Consider the following 21,848-nt stretch of genomic DNA (forward strand, 5'->3'; position numbering starts at 1 on the left):
CATGCCCGACTCATTCAATCTTAGCATTTTAGTACCGACATCTAGTAAAGATGGCACGGTACGAACTGGATTCATCTTCACAGCAGCCCGATAAAGGCAGGTGCATGTAACAGGTATCATTTATAGATAAGGAACGAGAGAGGTTAAGCAGCCTTCAGCCCTCCTCAACTTCCAGATTTCCTAAAGCACCTCCCCCTGTTTCCCTCAGTGGTCTTTGATCCTCCAGATTTGTCTCAGAACTTGAGCTGATCCTGACACAGGCCTGCTGACCCAGGGTACTTTCTTCCACGCTCATCTCGCATTACTACTACCCTGGGGCCACTGCCCGGAGCATGACACACTGGAACAAGCGAGTGTCAAATTCTATAAGAAGTTATATTAAGATATAATATAAAAGAAGCAAAAAGCAAATGTTATGTACACTCTCACTTCAATAAAGAAAAGAAGGCTGGAAGGACAGATGGGAATGAAATTGTGTTAGAGTTCTGGGATAACATTTTTTTTTCTTCCTTTTTTTGTTTTCTTAACTTTCTGAAATATGGTTATATTAGTAAGTGAGAGAGATTGAGCTTTTTGATTAGTTTCAAAATTCCTTCTCAAACCGGAGACCTCTGTCAACCCAGAGGACCATCCTACAATATCACAAAATATGAGGTAAGCTTTACAAGATTACTAATCAATTGCTTAATAATTGTTTGATATATATAATAAAAATGTGTGTATATAAAATATGTAAAATCTTGAATACCCATAAAAACTTACCAAAGCAACGATTATTATGTTCTTTTTCGAAATTGAGGAAGCCAAGGCTTAGAGAAAGCTAGTAATTTTTCCAAGATGACACTCATGGGATTAAGATTTACAATTGCTTGGCTTATGTGACTTCAAAGTGCCCTCTCAGAAAAATCCACATTGCCTACATTTCTGTGGGCTATATTCACTCAAATTCTCTCAATTCATCAGTTGATTATCATTCAATCATCATCCGTCTGATAGAAACAATTATTATTTCCATTTTCAGGGTTCCTAGAAATTTTGTTGCTTTATCAAGTTCACATGAAGAGTGTCAAACATTGCCAGAATCTACAGACTCTGATGGTGCTCCTGGGTCCAGCTTCTTCTGTCCCTGACTCATTATTACCAGGTATGCTTGCCTGGCTCCATTGTGACCTCCGTGAGTTCCTGGATTCATCCTTTTGCCAAATCCTCTATCATAGCACATCAGGGTTATTCTGTATTACCAGTAGAACAGAGCAGAGATAGTGAAATGTCACATTTGAGACTAAGTCATAAAAGGCATCATGGTTTCCATGGTTACTTGCTCACTGATCTTGAATCACTTACTGTGGGAGAAACCAATGGTATGTTGTAAGAACAAACATGGAAGCAATCTATGTAGAGGTCTGCTAAGGAACTAGGCCACCAGTCACCAGCTAAGCTACTTAGTGTTCTTAGAAGCAGCCCCTCCAGCCCAATCAGGCCTGCAGGTGCCCACAGTGCCAATGACATCTTGAGGGCAAGCAACCTCATGAGATACAGTCAGACCCATCCCACTACGTCATTTTTAGATTCCCAATCCTTACACTGTGAGAAAACAAATATTTGGGGTTTTAAATCAATAAATTTTGAGGGTAATTTGTCATGTAGCAATAAATAATGCCATTGCTAAAAAATTACATTACAATATTTTCATATTTGGGTTGAAAAGATAATTTTGTAAATTCAAGCAGATTCTTTTTATCCTAAAGTGATAGAAACCGAGTGATTTGTGTTATAGTTTGGATCTGTATTGTCCATTCCCTAAGGACTCTTGTGTTGAAGACTTGGTAGCCAGCTGGTGCTAATATTGGGAAGTAATGGAACCTTTTAGAGGTGGGGCCTAGTTGGAAAAGGGGGGTCACTGGGACTGACTACCATAGGAATATTTTGTCCCCAGACCCTTGTTCTCTCACTGCTTCCTGGCTGCCATGAGGGGAGCGGCTTTGTTCCACCATGCCTTCTAATATGATACACTGCCTCACCTCAGGCTCAAATAACAGAGCCAAGTGGCCATGGACTGAAACCTCAGAACCTGAGCCTAAACTCTTTTAAAGTTGTTTTATATCAGGTGTTCTGTCATAGTGACAGAGAGCTAACACAACTTGCCTTTTTTCTTACTCCTATTCTTCTACCACAAGTCCAGAAATTCCTTTTGTCTTTATTATATAATTTTTAATTTTAGACATGTATTTATTCAATCACTGCATATATTGTAGAGAATTTAGCTATAAACAGAACATTCAAAATTTTTATTAAATAACCAGGCACAGAGGTACATAGCTATAATCTCAACTTCTCAGGAGGCTGAGGCAGGGGGATTGCAAGTTCGAACCCACTCTGAACAACTTAGGGAGACCCTGTCTCGGGAAATAAAAACTTTAAAAATAAAAAGGGCTGGGATGTAGTTCAGGGGTAGAGCACTTCCCTAGCATGTACAAGGCCCCGAGTTCAATACGTTCAATACGGGGCCCTTAGTGGAAACAAATGATGCCTCAGACCAGTAGACCATATAGTTCCCAGTAGAACCTGTATCACCTTATTCTTTAGCCCAAACATCACATGCCCTACATCACCAAAATGCCTCCAGTTTGCACAAAGAATTTCATGTTACTAGGGAACAGGTCTGGACCATTGTTAAATAATGTCCCCAATGTGTTATTCACCTCCCGGTCTTCAACTGGGGTAAATCCTGGGGGGCCTACACCAAATCACATTTGGCAGATGGATGTTACCCACGTATAATTTAGAAGAAAACGGGTGGGTACATGTGTCTATCAACACCTATTCTCGTTTCATTTTTGCTACGGTGCAAATGGGAAAAAACTGCTAATCACGTGATTAATCACTGCCTGGCTTTCGCGGTCATACGCAAACCTCAAGGCTTCAAAACCGAGGCCTGTGTCATCCGCCATCTTGGGCGAAGCAAGGTGGCCTCCACACTCCCCTAGCGTCTCCGTTTCTGCTTCCCTCGCTACACCACAGACATGTCTCGGGATTGGTTCCGGAGTTGCGGCGGGCCGGGGGCGCTCTCCGCCTGCGCGAATGAGGCTGAAAAATTACGGCCCCTGTCGGCCTCTACGATTTCCGCTCTCCGCAGCCTGGCATGGGCTTCAATCTGAGCCGGGGCCCACTGAGCCCACGCCCCAGCCCAGGCTGCCCTCAGCCTCCGATCCCGCCGCCGCCCTCGGACCAGCAGCAGCAGCAGCAGCAGCAGCAGCAGCATCCGCCGCCAGACTCGTCCAAATCCGCGGTTCCTTAAAGCCCGGCCCCGCTCCCAGGGTAGGCAGCGCGCCGCCGGCTTCCGGCTCGGCTCGGCTCCGCCCGCCATTCCTGCGACTACCGGGGGTCCCCCGGGGGCGCCTCTGCCCGCGCTGCCGATCAGCGGCGTCCCGACCACTCCCCCCGGGGCCCGCGGCACGCCGCCTCCCTTCGCGAGCAACCCAAAGGCGGCACGCTGCCTGCAGAGCGGAAGCCCGGCGGCGGCCCGGGCCCGAGCGCTCCTGGCGGCCACCCCGAGCCACTGCACGGCGGAGGCAGGGAGTCCCGCGGGGGCCGCCAGCACCATCCGCTGTACCACTGGCAGCAGCCTCAGGGTGCCCCGGCCGGCGGGCCCGGCGGCCGCGGCGGAGAGATGGCTCTCTTGAGGAGGCCTGGAGAGAAAACTTACACACAGCGTAGTCGGTTGTTTGTTGGGAATCTACCTGCTGATATCACAGAGGATGAATTCAAAAGGCTATTTGCAAAATACGGAGAACCAGGAGAAGTTTTTATCAATAAAGGCAAAGGATTCGGACTTATTAAACTTGAATCGAGAGCCTTGGCTAAAATTGCCAAAGCCGAACTTGATAATACACCCATGAGAGGTAGGCAGCTTCTGGTTCGCTTTGCCACACATGCTGCTGCCCTCTCTGTTCGTAATCTTTCACCTTACGTGTCCAATGAACTTTTGGAAGAAGCCTTTAGCCAGTTTGGTCCTATTGAAAGGGCTGTTGTAATTGTAGATGATCGTGGAAGATCTACAGGGAAAGGTATTGTTGAATTTGCTTCTAAACCAGCAGCAAGAAAGGCATTTCAGCGATGCAGCGAAGGTGTTTTCCTACTGACGACAACTCCACGTCCAGTTATTGTGGAACCATTTGAACAATTAAATGATGAAGATGGTCTTCCTGAAAAACTTGCACAGAAGAATCCAATGTATCAAAAGGAGAGAGAAACACCACCTCGTTTTGCTCAGCATGGCACATTTGAGTATGAATATTCTCAGAGGTGGAAGTCCTTGGATGAAATGGAAAAACAGCAAAGAGAACAAGTTGAAAAAAACATGAAGGATGCAAAAGAAAAGTTTGAAAGTGAAATGGAAGATGCCTATCGTGAGCATCAAGCAAATTATTTGCATCAAGGTCGGATGAAATACCAGGAAGAAACGAGACATATGGAAGAATTTCACAATCAAAAAGTGCAGAAATGTAAACAAATGCAATTGAGGCAAGAGGAGAAACGATGCAAAAGGGAGGAAGAGATGATGATTCGCCAGCGTAAAATGGAAGAACAAATGAGACACCAAAGAGAAGAAAGTTACAGCCAGATGGGCTACATGGACACAAGAGAAAGAGACATGAGAATGGGTGGCGGAGGAGCAATGAACATGGGAGATGCCCATGGTTCAGGAAGCCAAAAATGTCCACCTCTAAGTGGTGGTGGTGGTGGTGGTAGCATTGGTTATGAAGCTAATCCTAGAGTTCCACCAGCAACCATGAGTGGTTCCATGATGGGAAGCGACAAGAGTACTGAGCCCTTTGGGCAGGAAGGTGAGGGGCCTATGAGTCAACAGGGTCCTAGAGGAATGGGCCCTGGAACACCAGAAGGATATGGTAGAGTGAGAGAAGAATACGAAGGCCCCCCCCCCCCAAAACCTCCGATTTTAGATGTGATAACTAGTTTATCCAGTTTGTTTTTGTCTTTTCTTGTTTAGATACCACTTTTAAATTCTTGCATTTTAATAAGAAAGCTTCCTTTTTATGAATGTTAGCAGTTTATTGACCTAATATTTGTAAATGGTTTGTTTGGGCAAGTAAAATTATATAATGCAATGTTTACAACAGGAGAAAAAGTTGGTTTTTTTTTCTTTTTACTTCCTTTTTCTTTTGTCTCTCTCTTTACTGTATAATATCTGTCTAATGGCAGTGTATCTTGTACCACCAGATTTCCAGAATGCACTGATTTTTTTTTCACTGTGCTTCAAATAAATAGACAAATAGTTATAATACTGATCTTCAACTTTGCCATTCATGCTTCTATGCACATTAGGCTAGTTGTTCTAATTTGAAAGCATGAAAGTATTGCGGCCTTTGAATGGCAGGCATATGCCATTTCTGGGAAATGTATGTGGAGGCTAAATATTGCTTTCTACAAGTAACTGCCCCCTTGTTTTAAAAAGAAGAAATTCAGATGGAAGTAGTTCATGATTTGTTTGGCATTATAGGAAGCAAGCTGGTGCTAAGTATTTTTAAATGGTTATGTAAGCAAAACTGAACTGTAAATCTTTATTCAGAAATCTGCATTAAGATTATGGAATGGGTGCAAGACTTGGTAAGTGGAGAAAGTGGCCCTATGATCAATCCTTTCCTCGAAAGTTTTTGAAAAAAGTAGAAAGATCATTTTGTTGCATTTTCTCATTCTTGTTTTTAAAAGAACAACAAATCCCATGCCCTACAAATGACTTGTATTGAACTTTTACATTTGAATTAGAGATTGTTAAATATGTTTAAAAAAAAAAAAAAGGAATTTAAAACCAATAGTGGACTGACTTATGCCAGTTCTTCCTTTCAACACTTTTGTGCTTCCTTTCACAAGATAGGGATACCGTACAGTACTCACGGGCAAAGCAATAGTAGAACATGCCAATAGACTACTTAAAGATTCAACTTCAAAGACAAAAAGGGGGAGATAGGTACTACCCCTCCCCACAGAACCAATTGCATCATGCTCTTTTTACCTTAAATTTTTAAAATTATCATGAGGAGGCCTGCACCACAGGCAGCCTAGAGGCATCAAGTCTCTGGCCCTGTTCGTGTAGCAGGAACGGTATGGTGAAAGGACTTGCAGTCAGGGAAATGGAAGGTACTGGATCCAGTAATAATGTGGGTAATAAACCATCCATGTTTGTATCTTTCCAGAAGATGCTGAGATGCCAATTTGGGTACCTGAGAAAGCAGTGTGTCATCACGATGGATTCAACAGTGAGACTCAAACCCCAGTTCAGAAGATAGAGGATCACTTCATAAGCGGTGGTGCTGAAGCAACAGCTGCCCTCAAACCCCAGTGGAGAAAAAGAACCAGGAAAAGGAAGCAGCCATTGAAAGATGCACTAAATGTAGATCCCCCAACTTGGGCTCAGATTAAAGGACTGACGAGGAGAGCTTGGGATGTGATTGAGAGTCAAGGAGCCACTGTGACGCCAGCTCTCATGTTTATGACGATGCTGGCTATTGTAAGTTGCCAGGTACGTATGGTGGCAGGAGAGACTTATTGGACATGTTTTCTAGACCCTCCTTTACTAATCCCACCTCCTGGGCATGGGGGGTCTATTCCCATGTTCACAAATCACTCTCCCATGGTGGGGGTCAATCTGACTGCCATATTACTCCCTCTCATTACTCTAATTATACTTATTCTGGGTACAGTGTTGAGGCCTCTGTTTGCTTATCTATTCATTAGAATATGGTGCTTACAAATCTCCCAGAAAAATAAGACATCTTATGGTAGCACCCATGTTGACAGTATTTCTGGTCCTTTGGATTTGGGAAAATATATACAAATCATCACTCAAGTGTCGTTTCCTAAATCTAGTCATGCGAACCCTGCCAAACACCCTCCACTTCCTTGCCCTAATTCCACCACCTTAGAACTGGGGATTTTTCCCAAGTGGCTAGATTGTGCTAACCTAGTCCCTGTGAGATAATATTTCCCATTCTGAGTCATATGTCCTGGACTGGTCTCTTAGGCTTGATCTAGTGCATCCTCATCATGAATTCATGTCTTCTGGAGGGTTTGTTGTAATATTTAAACCACAAGTTCAGGAGGCACACTGAAGGATTTATAGTGTCTGACTGCTGCTTTGGATTTTGTCAACTTCACGAGTCAATTACTTATAGATCTAGCCAGTGGTTGTACCACTAGCCCATATTATAATTTGGGAGCATGTGTGCAGTCTCCGTGTTTTATTAACAGGAAATGTTAATATCACCAAAATGGACAGCAATCATTATTCTGTGCAATGTACTAATTGTAATTTCACTAATTGTGTAACTAGGTATAACAGAATTCAAGATATTTTGATTTTACACCAGCCTTCCTTTCTTATGCTTCCCACTAACATTACAGGCAAGATGCAGGACTGCAAGTTCTTTAAGAACTTTATCGATTGACTTGGTCATGCTGTGCAGCAGGACTTATAATCTTTGGTACTTTTACCCGAATTTCAATAATTACTTCTGCAGGGTGACAGAGGCAGTGATTGCAGAAGTGAAATTAGTGAAATTACAATTAGTACACTGCACAGAATAATGATTGCTGTCCGTTTTGGTGATATTAACAATTCCTGTTAACTGAAGCCATGTAGGTTATCCAACAACTTTTCTGAAAAACTGGCAGGAGATAGCATGGGAATCTGATTCCTGTATGGCTTGGATGTAGTGGTGCAGCTGCAAGAGATCTAAACCAACACTTATGATTCCAAATTTCTAATAGTTGCATCTTTATCTTTTCCCAATCCCATTGGGAACTATTGAATGGAATAGGTGTTACATAAATAAATTGATAAGTGACATGTGCCTGACCTTAAGACTTTGTATCTGATCTCAGTAACCTCTAAAGCATTCAACTTAGCTTCAAGTTTATTGTCAATAGCCTCCTGATCTCAGAGGGCTCTGGAAGTATTTTGTGTCAAAACACTGACAAAATGGGTTGTTTGAATAACCTAAATGGCTTCAATCCTTAACATGTGCTAAAACATACTACATGGTATCTCATAGGACTTGTTTTCTTGCTCTTAATTCTGTGTTATTTTCTCATAGTCAGCTGCAAGCTTGTGTGATCCCAGTTCCAGCACTCCAGCAGAAATATATCAGTTATGGTTAAAAAATAAAGAAGGGGAAGATACAAAGGTTGAATGAGCCCCCGTCATCAGCTGATCCTGTGGTGTCGGCAAAAGCCAAGTCTGGGAAACATTCCTTGCCAAAAGACAAAGCTATGTGAACAGCCTTGACACTCAGCTCTGATGCCAGCAGTTTTCAGACATTCTTAACCAGTACAGTAGGTTTTCTGGGTACAACAGAATAGCTGTTAGATGTTCTGAATACTGTGACTTTGTAGTACACAAAGAAGCCTCTTGATAATTCTACAGGCCTTGAACAACTTGCAGAGTTTCTGTAGTTAAACTTACTGATCATGAGACCCTATATAATAAACATGCGGAGCCTGTTCTGGGTCACTGTTCCTCCATCAAAGGACAGTGTCCCACATGGCTCCAGCTTTACTTAAAAATGTCTCTGTATTTTTCTGAATCTCCTGTCACCCCTCCTCATGATCTTTTGTTGTTGCTGGGCAGGTTGTGGTACACAGACATATCTTCTAGTAGCACTGAACTTTCATCTGGTCTACACTAGCCCTGGAATTTCTGGGTCATTACTTAGTATTACAGATTGATTTAGCCATGACTCCCCCTTTCTAGGTCCTTTGCCATGTGAGTTTGTGGTATCTGCCACTACTGGATGTGCAAGTTTTTTCACATCTTGCTGTACATTATAACAACTTTTTAATTTGAGACATTCTTGGTATTTTATTATCTAATTTTTACCCAAGTTTTGTTTGAAAACTCTCAAGGAATTATGGAATGTAAGACCACATAAACACTGGAGGAATGGAAACAGATTCAAACTAATGAAGCCAAGGTGGCATTATGTATACACCATGCTTATATATCATAAATATTTATATCGACATGGAGCAACCCAGTACAAACAATAAGTCTCTAGATATATGCAGAATGTACAAAATAGTCCTTACCCTTTAGTTCAAGTTTTACATTCCATCCTCAAAACTCCTCAAAACTCTGCAGAGCCTTCTGCAGAGATAACTGTTTCTCTAGTGAATCAATGCAGTTGTCCTCAGCTCCTGGGGTAGCAGGGTGTGAAGAAAGGATGAGCAAGGGCAGGAGGTGCTTGAGCACGGGACTGTTCCTCTCCTGACATTGGATGTGTCTCTCCTTGGGCCCAGGACCTCTCTGGCCCTTTGGTCTCTTTGCTGTTCTTCTTCTCTTCTTGCATCCAGTTCTGGTTTTCATTCATTGAATTCTGTTGTTTTGTGTGTGAGTCTATGGTGTGCATTTGGGTTTGGGGCAGCAGAGTCATTAGGGCAATGTTGAGCCGCACAGGAGGAAGAAAGGGTGTGAAGAGAAGCCACTTCTTGGTTTGGCCTTAGGGAGTGGAGCAGCTACAAAGCAATTAAACTTTTTTCCTGCAATACTTATTGCTTCTTTGCAATATAGACTACAAAGCTGTCTCTTTATTCATTCAGTTTGCTTTCGAAGGCTGCTTTATAATTATTTTTATTTTGGTTTAGGCAGGGCCTCCAAAACTGCGGGCACAATATGTGTGTGTGTGTGTGTGTGCGCACCCAGGATGGGTCAGTGGCACGGCAGTGGGGAGAAATCTGCTACACACATAAATAATTGCAAAATTTTGTACTGAGAGTGTTGACTGCTCACCATCAACATGTGTCCATTAAACAAAGCTAAATGTATTATATGTGTTGTATTTAGGGAAACATCATTTCTCAGTAGTGCCTTAAAAGAAGAAATTAGGATATTTCTATGACATCAGGGCCAAAGCTGGGCGATTTTAAGGAGACTCTTGCAAGGTGAAATCAGAATTGGGCAGCGTTTGCTGTAATAGCTTTGGTTGTATGGGCATGGTGAAATAAGGGTCTTGAAGCCATTGTTGATACATAAACCATGAGTGTAGAGATTACTCTTTTTGGTTGGTTTTCCTCTAGAACCATGCATTTCCTGGAGCAAGCAGCTCGGTTATTTTTGCTTGGTCCTAATATTATTTAACCTAGACATAGAGAATTGCTTTGGTTTTAGTTGTTGGGTTCTATAAAAGTGGGATTAAAAAGAAGGGAGGAATTCATTCTTTCAAAGGGAAGGTCATATGGAAATTTTCAGAATCACAATGGAGTCACTTGTGTCAACCAAACAATAAATAAGTAAATCCAGGAGGTTATGAAGGAAGGGTTCTCATGCACAATGACCTGATAGTAACTATCCAAAAAGACTGTACCACAGCCTTGTGCAAAAGCCACTGTATACATGCCTATACACACATACACACACAGCTTCCATAAGCACAACTACCTAGTAGCTATGTCTAGCCTTGGACAGGCACCACCTTTGCTTTTCATCCTGGTGGTCAAGGAGTATTATTTCAGAATATCTTATGTATCCCACCTCATTTTGCTTTTAAGAACTGCTTGCACAACCTCTTTAAATGTGCTCATGGGTTACCATGGCATGTGCATTTCCTTTGCATTGCCATTCTGTTCCCAAATAAACGCAATACTCATTAGACAATTTCTGTGATTTGGGTTGACAGGAGTGAAGGAGGTGAGGTTGGGAAAAGCCTCACAGAACAGTTATCTGAGCCAGGGATTAAAGCACGAATCCAGAGAAGCAAGCTGGGAAAGAATTGAGAGTGTTCCTCACACTTTAATGTTGGGGCAGACTTCCTGGGGATCTTGTGAACTTGAAGATTCTGATTCTGTGGTTCTGGGTTCGCAGGTAAGGTTGATACTACTGGTCTCCATGGACCACACTTTGAAAAGTTGGATCCTAGATCAAACAGAATGCTTTCAAAACCTTGGCATGGGTTGATGAGGTGTCTTCAGGGGATATAGGTGTTTCTGCAGCTGGATTGTCAAGTGTGTGATGAGAGGGTGTGTGTGGTGAGGCATGAAGAGGAAAAGAACAGCCCCACTGAAGAAGGCTTGGATGCCCAAAGAGGTGTTGGGATTTGACTTTGTAAATCAGAGTTCCTGGCATGACAGCACATTAGAATCCCCTGGGACACAGAAGATCTGACTTGATGGGTTCCAAGTGGATCTTGTTCACTGGTGTGCATTAAAAGCTCTGAGAATATTCCTTTCTCAGTTCATATTTCTTTTTTATTGTTTGTGATTGACACATAATAATTTTACATAATTTGGGATTACAGTGTGATAGCAGGAGCTTGGGTTGGGTTGTCTCATGAATTTGAAGAATGCAATCCAGGTACACAAGGGTGAGAGCAAAGAAATAGAATTTATTAGATTAAATGAAAGAGAGCAGAGCTCCCGAGGGGAGGGATCTGAGGAGACAGAGTGTGAGTGGCTATTGTCTAGGGTTTATATTGACCTACAGGGTTAAGAGAGCAGGCTACCTAACCAATCCCGGGCAAGGCATTCAGTGTCCTCGAGCTCTTCACATGCTCTTTGGTGCAGTCTAGTTACAATGCCCCATTTTTGGTGGGGATCTGGGTACCAGGCAGTAGATATCTCACTCTCAACTCTCTGTTGACCTGACCTTGATAAAGCCTGGCTTTTGCTGTAGTTTCTTAGCCCTGCTACACAGAGACATGACCTTGAAGGTGTCCAAGTTTCCTGCCTGTCCATTTTAACCCCTTCTCCTGCCTCAGTGTGATACATGCATTGTGTAATAATCAAATCAGGGTCACTTGCCAGTTCTTGTCCTGTTTGCCTCTTAAAAATGAAATATCTGTGCCACACATCAGGATAGCATATTATATTAGACCACGTGCCAGGGACCTAGGCAGCTGTTTCCTTTCCTGTGGTTTTGAATCTTCAGTGCAGGATTTATCTCATGTGATTAGTCCAGAACTGTGATCACTAATATGTTGTTGTATGTGTAGAGGTTGTACATTCGAGAAAACTGAGGCTCAGGAGGGTTCAAGCAATTTGGTTAAGCCAGGATTAAAATAATACAGAATGTTTGGAGCCAGAAGTGTTTTGAATTTCAGATTTTTTTCAGATATGGAAATATTTGCATGCACATGAGATATCTTGGAATGGGGCCCAAGTGTAAACATGAAAGTCATTTATATTTTGTATATACTTTATACATATTGCCTGAAGGCAATTTTACATAATAGTTCAAATTATTTTATGCATGAAACAAAGCTTCATAGTATGGAAGTTTTCTCTTGTGTCATGTCAGTACTCAAAGAGTTGCCTCCTGCTGCTGCATGTCCACCACACTCAGTTTCTCACTTGTACCCTGGGGACTTTTCTCTGCAGGTCAGACAACCTGGAGGAATCTCTCTCAGTTGTCAGGGAAAGACGCTTTCAAATTCTGAAAACTAAGACTGCACTAGACTGGGCCAACTTGGTGTTATGGTTTGGATCTGGAATGTCCCCCAAAACTCATATGTTGAAGACTTGATCCTATCTAGGGGGTGGGGCTTTGAGAAGTGATTGGATCACTAGCACTATAACCTCATCAGTGGATTAATCCATTTGATACAACAATAATTTGAAAGGACTACTGGGAGAAGATGGAAACCGTAGGTAGGTGGAACATGGATGGAGGAAATAGGTCACTGGGGATGTGCCCCTGGGCACTATATCTTGTCCTGAGCATCCTCTCTCCCCCTCACCTCCACCCCTGTTGCTCCCTGCTTCCCAGCTGCCATAAAATGAGCAGCTTTCCTCCTCCACACCTTCCTGCCATGACATTCTGCTCACCTCATGCTCAGAGAAATGGAGCCAGCCAACCATGGACTGAAACCTTGGAAACCATGAACCAAAATAAACCTATAAGTTGTCTGCGTCAGTTGTCTTGGTCACAATGACAAAAAACTAAGACACCTGGAACAGGGACAAGCAGGGTCATCAGGAAGAGATGACTAAAGGCTGAAGAGGCACCACCAAGCCCCCTGTCCCAGTCCAGTTGGTCTGAGGTCATCATCAGAGCCCAGAGCCAACTTTCACCTATCAAACATCTAGTGAGTGATCACCATATGCCAAGCACTGTTCTGGTGGGGGAGATGGAGCAGTGTCCTCATGAAGCCCACTATCTTGGAGGAAAGCAGAAAATAGCATATATGAATAAAATATATAGTGTTGAGAGATGAGACAGAAAAAGGAAGCATGGAGGGGGATAGGTGGTATGCCCAGGGACAGTGAGGAGGAATGTCACATACAATTTTAAAAGGGTTGATCAGGGGAGGCCTCTTTGAGAACAAGATATTCTGAGCCAATGCTGGAAGGAAGTGAAGGGAACATTTCTTATATTTCAGGGTAAGCATTCACAGTAGAGAAAAATAAAGTGCTAAGTCCCCAAGTCCTCAAGTGTTTGAGGACTAGAAGGAGGCAGAAGGTTGGAGCTCAGAAAATGAGAGAAATCGAGTAAAAGATGAGATTAGAGTGATGAGTCCAGTGCTGTGGGTCCTGGAGAGCTGTGGCCAGCTTTCTTCTCATGACTCCCAGGTCATGCTCCCCAGCGTCCTGAGCTGACTCAGCTGCCATCTGACTCTTCCTAAATGGACAGCCCCTCTCATGGCCCAGGACACACGTAAGCCACAGGGAGGGATTCTGGGAGAGTAGGCATCTGGCCGGGTGTTGAGGTCTAGGGGTCAGAGTTCTGGAGACTTCCCAGTGAGTCAGGTCCCACTGATTCAGTCATTTGCCCTCTTACTGTTGTATTTGCCACACTCTGCATGCAATATTTTTTAAGTTGTTCAAAGCTTCCACATTTCAATAGTTGATAGCCACATTTCAATGTCATAATAGCAGCTAGTGCTCATACTATTAGTCATTTATCACCTTTGAACATATTGATATTCTCAAAGAACGTAATAATTCCTTTGTTTTTCCTCCACTGTTAATATTTATATCTACTTCTATTTTAAGTAGAATTCTGCCACTAAAATTACATCTGGATCTGAAATGGTATGCGTTAGAAGATGTAATAGCTTCCTTTGGGAGTCTCTTGTTCTCTGCAAACCAGATCTGTCTGAATTGCTACGCAGTTAGCAATTGGTTAGCAATTTGGTTATCAGGTATTTAAAATACCAGTTAGTTTGTACTCAACTTCAGTTGCTTCTGGAACAGCATTTAAATTGCTCTGGACTTCAAAGAAATTTGGCAGTGGGCTTTAATTCTCCAGAAGAGGGCAGCCTGGCTCCACATTTCTTTGGAAGACCACTCTTGCAGTGGGTTCCTTCTTTGTTCTTGCCTTGTTTAAGAGCATCTCAGCCTCCTGGGCAGCCAGGTGGGAACTTGGGAGCCATTTTTATCTTTTTCTTCTCCCTGACTCTCTTAACTAGATTCTAGTTCATTCCATCTTCATTCTGGATGTATCATATTTCCACTTCTAAATCCACGATCCCACTTGCTCCTTCTGCCTCCCCTGCTACTGACTCCCCAAAATCTCAGATCCCCCTCCCCTCCCCACCCTCAACTGTTCTCTTCTCCAGAGTAATATTTCTGAAGCATCTGCTCAAAAATCCTCAAAGCCTCTCTAGTAATCAAAGAAATAAATACATATGATTTGTGTAAAGTCTAAACCCTTAATCCCTTAGCGTGGCATTCAAGACCCATAAGAATCAAACTGCAACCTGCTTCTCCAGTTTTTCCACCTCTTACTGCCACTCACAAAACCACCTTCTTGTGTAGAACTAAGGTATCACAGGAATGAATCTTAGTGCAGACCTGAACACCTTCACTTTCCATTGATGTGGCTTTGGCATGTAACCTAAACATCTAGAGGTATAGCTCAGTGATACCTACCTACCCCTCTGGGTTGGTAGATAAATAAATGCTGCTATAAAGATGAATATTCTTGGTATGTAGTGGACGCATGATAAATGCTACCATTGTTGTTATCATCAATTTGAACTTCCCTTCCTCAAATTCCCTGCCCTCCTTATCCACTGACATTCTGTCTCTAAGATTAAACAATGTGTCACCGCCTTTATAACTCCTCTCCTCCCAACCCGTGGGTCCTTGGTTCTCTGCGTGTTCCTCTGGGCACTCCTGTGCCCTGAACCAGGCAACAATAAGTTCTCCCTTCACCCACATGTCCTGAATTCTACTGATTGTGCCAGCGCTATGCCAGGCACTGAGGGGTACTGCAGTAAAGGAGGCAAACAGGTCCCTGTCCACGTGACTTGAATACACTGGAAGAGAAAAGATATGCTAAAGAAGTAAATGTGCGTGATGAATTTCAAAAGGAACACTGTACAGATGACTCTGGGACCACGGCAGGAGCACAACTGGTCAGGGTTAGAGACTAGGGCACCAATAGCCTACCTGAGAAAGGCACATGGAAGCTGAGATGGAAGCATTAAGTCAAACCAAGTGAAGAGTCAGAGAATATTCCAGAAAGAAATGTGCATATCTTATCTAACCTGATAGGCTTTAATTTGCCAGGAACAGGGACTGGGTCTTATTTCCATTAAGTTTCCAACCAGTGCCTGGAAAGCCTCTTGTCCACAGGAACTGTTCAAAAATTGTTTATCAAAAAATATAAACATTATTACCTATGTGCACATATGATTACATGACCTGTGTAACTCTTCATCATGTACAACTAGAAGAATGAGAAGTTATACTCTATTTATGTATGTTGTGTCAAAATGCATTCTGCTGTCATATAACTAATTAGAACAAATTAAAGAAAAATATAAAGAAATGTAAAATGAAATTGCATCTTTAAAATAATAGGAAAACAAGCTCTTTCTGTCCCCATATTTTCTGTACTTTCCTTGGGGTGGTTACACATTCTGAGTCCCAACATAACAGGGTGGTGGAAAAAACTATTACTTCTCCATAGAGCACCTCCCTTTGAGGCTGAGGTCTCCCAAGATAGTGTGAGTGAGGGTCATTTCCCCACTGGGTATGAGAGCTCAGTATAAGTAGGGCTGAGCAAGTCACTTCAATCCTCATACTGAAGTTCCTTTCTTAGCAAAACAGTAGTGTCATCTTGGACTGGGGCACCCTACCAATCAGCTTCTGGTGGAATCTTCTGTTTTGTGGTCCTCTGTGGGTCCGACTACATTTCTGTTGATGAGTGACTTTCAGTTGCCTCTAATGAGGATGACCATAGGTCTCCAACCACCTTGCCTGCATCTGGGAGTGGGGACAGCTCTACTCCATGCCAAACCTTGGATACAGGAATCTTGGACACCATGAAGGCCATGCTCATGCTCAGTTGGTCACAAGGACTATTCCTAATCAGATTCCTTCTTCCAGAGATTCCTCACTGCCCCAGCTCACTTCCTGTTAGTATGTCTTCTCCAACCTTCCTTTCAACATAGTAGTCTCCATTAGCAAGTTCTCTGGGGACCCTGGACTCTCACAGACATGAGTGGAGTTGACTTCATAGTGTCCATTGGCAGTCCTCTGCATCAAGATAACTCAAAACACGGAGTACTAACTACCCTTATTTTCCAGGGGTGGGATATGGGGAAGCAAAAGATTTCCCTTTCTATCTTGACTTATGTTCTTCATTTTATTCTTAGTCAATTACTACAATCTTTTACTTTCCAAGAGAAAGAAAAAGGCAATAACACTGTTCATGGCTGGTTTTCATTTTTACCTTTCCACAATGAACTCCAAGGACCCAAACATACATCATCAGTTTTCATGAGTATGCAAATGAAAATCTCACACAAAGAAATGAACACTTATTCCTTATACCTGGAGTCTCAGAGAGGGTGGAGACAGGGGATTTAAGCCTGAGAGACCTAAAAGGAGAGGTAATCTTCTGAGGACTCTTTAAATCAATGAACTTGGGACCTTGCCCTCTATAACCTGCTGATTCTGAGATCCAATGCCAGAGTGGTGTCTCTTTCTCCCCAAATACAGGCTGGGAGTCACTGGTGGGTGGGAGTGCCCTTTTACAACCCATTTTGAGAAGGTTCTTTAAAGTGGGAAACGTTAGATTTTTCCTGGAAGTCAGGGCAAGGAGTGAGAGAGAGGAGAAAGAATCAGGGTAGAAAGGTGACTGGAGCTGGTATGGCTTTGGTCAGTTCTCCCTTTAAAAACAAAAAACTGGGGAGATGTAAGGGAACATGGGGGGGGGAATGCAGGAAGGTTAGGTGCTGAAGGTGAATGTAGCGAAGTGTTGTAAAGGATCCTAAATGCAAAGGGCTGTCAGATGGTGAAGAAGAAAATCACTGTGGAGCTGTCAAGCCAAGGGCATGTCCCTGAAAAGGGACCTGAGCTGGGGATGCAGAGTGGTAAAGATCTGAATGAAGGCAAAGGGCCTCAGCCAGCAGAAGGAATTCAATGTCATGTGGTGAGTGGCACCACAGAAAGGAGGTCACAGGCCTGATTCTTGGCTTGGCAAGTAGCTGGCTCTTGGCCTCAGTGGCTCCTAAGGCCTCGGACAGTTTCCCATGCCCTGAAATGTGTGCACACATACCCGTTGTCTTCTGTGCCCTGACCCTGGAGAGTGGAGTATGCAGTAGAAAGCAGGTCCTGAAGCCAACGCTTGCCTTGATTTCAGTGAGGGAACTGTACAAACTGCTCCTCATCTGTGTACCGAATTTTGAAGCTGAACTAATGCTTCGATATTTACAAACTGGAAGATGAGCACCATGATGGAAGAAGCAATGGCTTCTAAAGATAATAACTTGGGGTGTTTTTAAACCGGGAGACTCATGCCTGAGTTCACAGCACGTGACTGAGGTCTCATTGATTTTTGACACAAGATGGGAGCAGAGTGTATTTTTCTTTTGTTATCATTTTATTCTCTCAAACAGCCTCTGTGAGGGCCAAACCAAAGCTCAGAGAGATGAAATCAATTTTGACTTTCCAGGTGAGGAGCTTCAGGCTGCAGGACGCCAGGGCACCATCTGCTACTAGATTGCATCCCCTCTGAGCTGTGTTATAGCCACAGCAGTGCCGGGGACAAATCCCTCTCTGTGTGGCAGCGATCCGACAACCTACAGATGGAGCAGGTCAAAGGCACTTACATTGTAAACAATATTAAAAAAATGACATTATTTCAATATTTGTATCATATTTTCATGCACGTCCACTGTGGGATAGTCTAATATATTTTTATTAGTCTTTAAATATGTCCTTTTTTTTTTATTCATTCTGTTATTTTTCCTTTCCCCCCACCCCTCCCATCCCTCTTTTCCCTCTATACAGTCCTTCCTTCCCCCATTCTTGCCCCCCTCCCTAACCCTCACTCTAACCCTAAAACTAACCCCTCCCACGCCCCATTATGTATCATCATCCACTTATCAGCGAGATCATTCTAAATATGTCCTTTTTAAGTCAGTCATATTTTATTAACCTTTTAGTCTATTGTTAAATGGTTGACTTGGTTTCCTTTAAACAAAGATAACAATTCAAATGTGAGCTTGCCTGGTCTTGTTGGAAGTGTAAGGAGAGTTGGCTGTTTGACTTACATGACACTGTCCTATCACATTCAAGAGTGAAGGAAAGCACAGTTCTGTTCATCTGGGAACATTTTTAAAAAGTACATCGATGCCTAACTTAAATAAGCAATCTAATACATATCATAAACACACAAATTATGCCATATTAAATAATATTTAATACAAAAGATTCTAATCATTGGCTAATTCAAATAAAATATCTTCAAGTAGATATAGGAGTCAAGATATTCTATATCAATTTGTGCTTTAGAACTATTGCTAGCTTCCTCTGGGAAAAGCTGAAGTAATTGTGTGTAGGAAAAAAGGTTATTGCACATTTGACTCAAATACAGGTCACAAATACAGGTCGACACCAGAAGAGGCATAATAACATCTAACAATCCTCTTTAAATTTCCCTGAAACAAACAAAAAAATCTATTCCATGAAATACATTTCTATGGTAATTATTAATTTAATGCTTTTGCAAGTGTATAAGAGAGCTCTCTACTTTTTTCTTGGTCAGTAATGATAGTAAACACTAGACATCTAGGAATATACATATGAATATATATTTACATACATACACATTAAGAACATCTAAAGAAAATGGACAATCTCATACACATAATCAGAGTGTCACAGAAATTCCACTTGGGTCCACATTAGTGAGCTTTATGTACTGCCAGTGTTCTATATAAATAGAGTAGAAAAGCAAACCTTTGCTAATGGCTCTCTATACATTCATAGAAAAATCTAGGTGGAAGTGGTATGATTAGCTCCCAAAAGAAAAATACCTGTCTTAAGACCACATTTCTCCTGGGTAAACATAAATGTAATTGTAATTTGTTGTGGGAATTCAACATTCAGTTACATTGGCTACAGATGAATTGTGGTGACTCACTTTTTTTCCTATTTGGAGGTTAGATCTATAGAAAAAGAAATGTTCCAGGAGGAGAAAATATAGCTTCAAGTGGATTAATTAATAATTAATTTGGCTAGGGTCAGCTTTACTTTTTCCAATTTCAGTTGAAAGAAAAACAACTATGTATTTGACAAGTGGGGATCCAACTGGACACTCTCGTAAATGGCACGTCAGATCACTGAGACAGATTATATGATAGTTCTGATCCCTCCCAGATAAAGTGACTAATTATCTGTGCATAATCAGTTGGGGAACACCTGTATCAAGTGGGGACAGAATATGGGGTATAAATGAAATGATTCACATTCCTATTGTGTCACATTCACATACCATAGGTTCCCTGGTGAATTAAAAACTATACAATTCAGCCAGTATTTTCTCTTTGATTATCTTAGGTTTCTGTGTGTGCCTTCATGCCAAATATATTCTATTTTCATTATAATTTCAATCCTTAGCTGATGAGAGTTCTTTCTAAATGTTCCCATTCCGGTTTTGTTCATAACTGAGGTTGCAAATATGAAATTTATAATAGCAAAGCAGGAATTGTAAATCTGAGCTAAGGTCGAGATGAGGGAAATTGAACATTCCAGTCTGGGGTCCACTAAAGCTTCTGTAATTCCTTTCCATTCCCTTGGTTTGATGTCTGTTGGATGGCTGTGTAATAACATTTCTCTCATATGCCGTTTAATGAAACAAAACCCATTTCATGCATTTGTCTTTGGAGAAGGCTTATAATTAGGGTATTTTAAATCTGAGTATATACCTAGAGGATGGGGCAATTACTTGTCATTATGTAATTTCTAATGAAAGCATTATTTAAAATAGCAGATTGCAGAACAGGAAACATTGGTGCAATTTCAGATGATGAAGCTAAAAAATAAGTTAAAGTTGAAATATGAAGGGCCTGAATGCCATGCAAAAGAATTTGCATTTTACTCTATAGGACACATTATTTGGTGAAATTATTTTCACAGAGAATTTGTGCCAGAGGATGTTATTATGTCCAGGGCAAGTTCAGTTAAAATACATGTGTGTTTACTTATGATAGGCCTTAAATATGCTTAGGTGCATTGTGATTCTCTAAGAGGGGGATTGGGATATTCTTTCTCAAACTAAACAATGTAGCATGGCAATAGACCTACAACAAATGTGGAAAATGTTCAAGCTTGGTATGGGAATGTTGGAAATGGAGAAAAGCTAGCTGTTATTATTATTTCAAATTTTTCTATGTAATAGGAAAGGGAAAATGAGGCTTGTCCTAACTTGTTCTTCCTAGGCTGCATGCAACTGGTCCTTCTTCCCCTCTTACTCCCAAACTGAGTATTCCTAGCTCATTTTTAAGGAGTTCCATCCCGCACCAAGTTCAACTATTGAGTTAGACTTTCTGTTCTCTAACTATATATATATGTATATATATATATATATATATATGTATATATATGTATATTCATATATATGTATGTATATATATGTGTATATATATGTAAATTCATATATATGTATGTATATATGCATACATACATGCCTACATATACATGCACACATATAACCATATACAAATATACATACATGCTATATATGCATATACATATAAAAGAATGCACATGTGTACGTATGTGTGTGTGTGTGTGTGTACAATACTCTGTTGCATTCTTTTGGTGGCCAATACACCTGTGCACTCATTTTGTGGTTAAGTACATTCATGCTCCTGGCTAATTTATACTTTGATTATTTCCTTTCTGGATTGCCTCCAGTTTTTGCCCATTCAATTGAAGGTCAGTTTATATACAGAGGATCTCTTGGCATCTAGAATTAGGAAGGAAATAGAAAGAAGAGCTGAAACACTGACACTATTCTGCATAGGAATGTGTGATAAGAAAAGGAGACCAAGGCGATATGATGGTCCAAACTATTTGTCTAGCTAGTTTGTTAGTTACCTGTTACATGCTGGTGTAATTTCATTATTCTGCTGACACCCGAAAGAACCAATAGTTTAGAAAGACTGTTTGCATGGCTTCCAGTATAATGTTGTTTTGAGTATATCCTGTGTTCATGTCAATGCATTTCCCTCTCAAATTATTTGGTCATTTACAGAAAATTCTTCAAATAGCTCAGTGGGCATCAGTGAGCCAGGAAAGTTTTTAAAAAGCCTCTCTAATAATCTGCCAACTCTCCCTTCTGTGTGAAATAGTGGGGCTCTGCGCAGATGCCAGCAAGTAAAAGAGAAGGAAGCAGGAGGACACTCTTTGATTCCATGTTAACAATGAAGAGAGTTTTAAAAGTACTTCAGCTAGATCAGTAAAATCTATAATCAAGCCAGCAGAGGCTGACCACTCACTCACAAATACATTGTCTACATTTGTACTTATTTATGACTTGCATTTCCTTTTGAGGACAATTCTAAAGATGAGCAAGCTTTTTACATGGTCAGGATATTTAC

The 21,848-nt window shown here is 41.7% G+C and overlaps 1 protein-coding gene across 1 annotated transcript; it reads left to right on the forward strand.

The window, feature by feature from the left end:
* Positions 1-3,094: 3,094 nt before the first annotated feature.
* On the forward strand, positions 3,095-8,525 carry LOC124982692 (splicing factor, proline- and glutamine-rich-like; the record flags this gene model as incomplete). Its single annotated transcript, XM_047549662.1, is given in 6 exon segments — positions 3,095-3,293; positions 3,296-3,349; positions 3,352-3,474; positions 3,477-4,847; positions 6,216-6,541; positions 8,115-8,525. Coding segments are annotated over 6 exon segments (2,172 nt in total), but the record flags the coding sequence as incomplete, so codon positions are not given.
* Positions 8,526-21,848: the final 13,323 nt, after the last annotated feature.

The sequence above is a fragment of the Sciurus carolinensis genome, chromosome 4, assembly GCF_902686445.1.
Source record: "Sciurus carolinensis chromosome 4, mSciCar1.2, whole genome shotgun sequence".
In the NCBI taxonomy this organism is placed as follows: domain Eukaryota; kingdom Metazoa; phylum Chordata; class Mammalia; order Rodentia; family Sciuridae; genus Sciurus; species Sciurus carolinensis.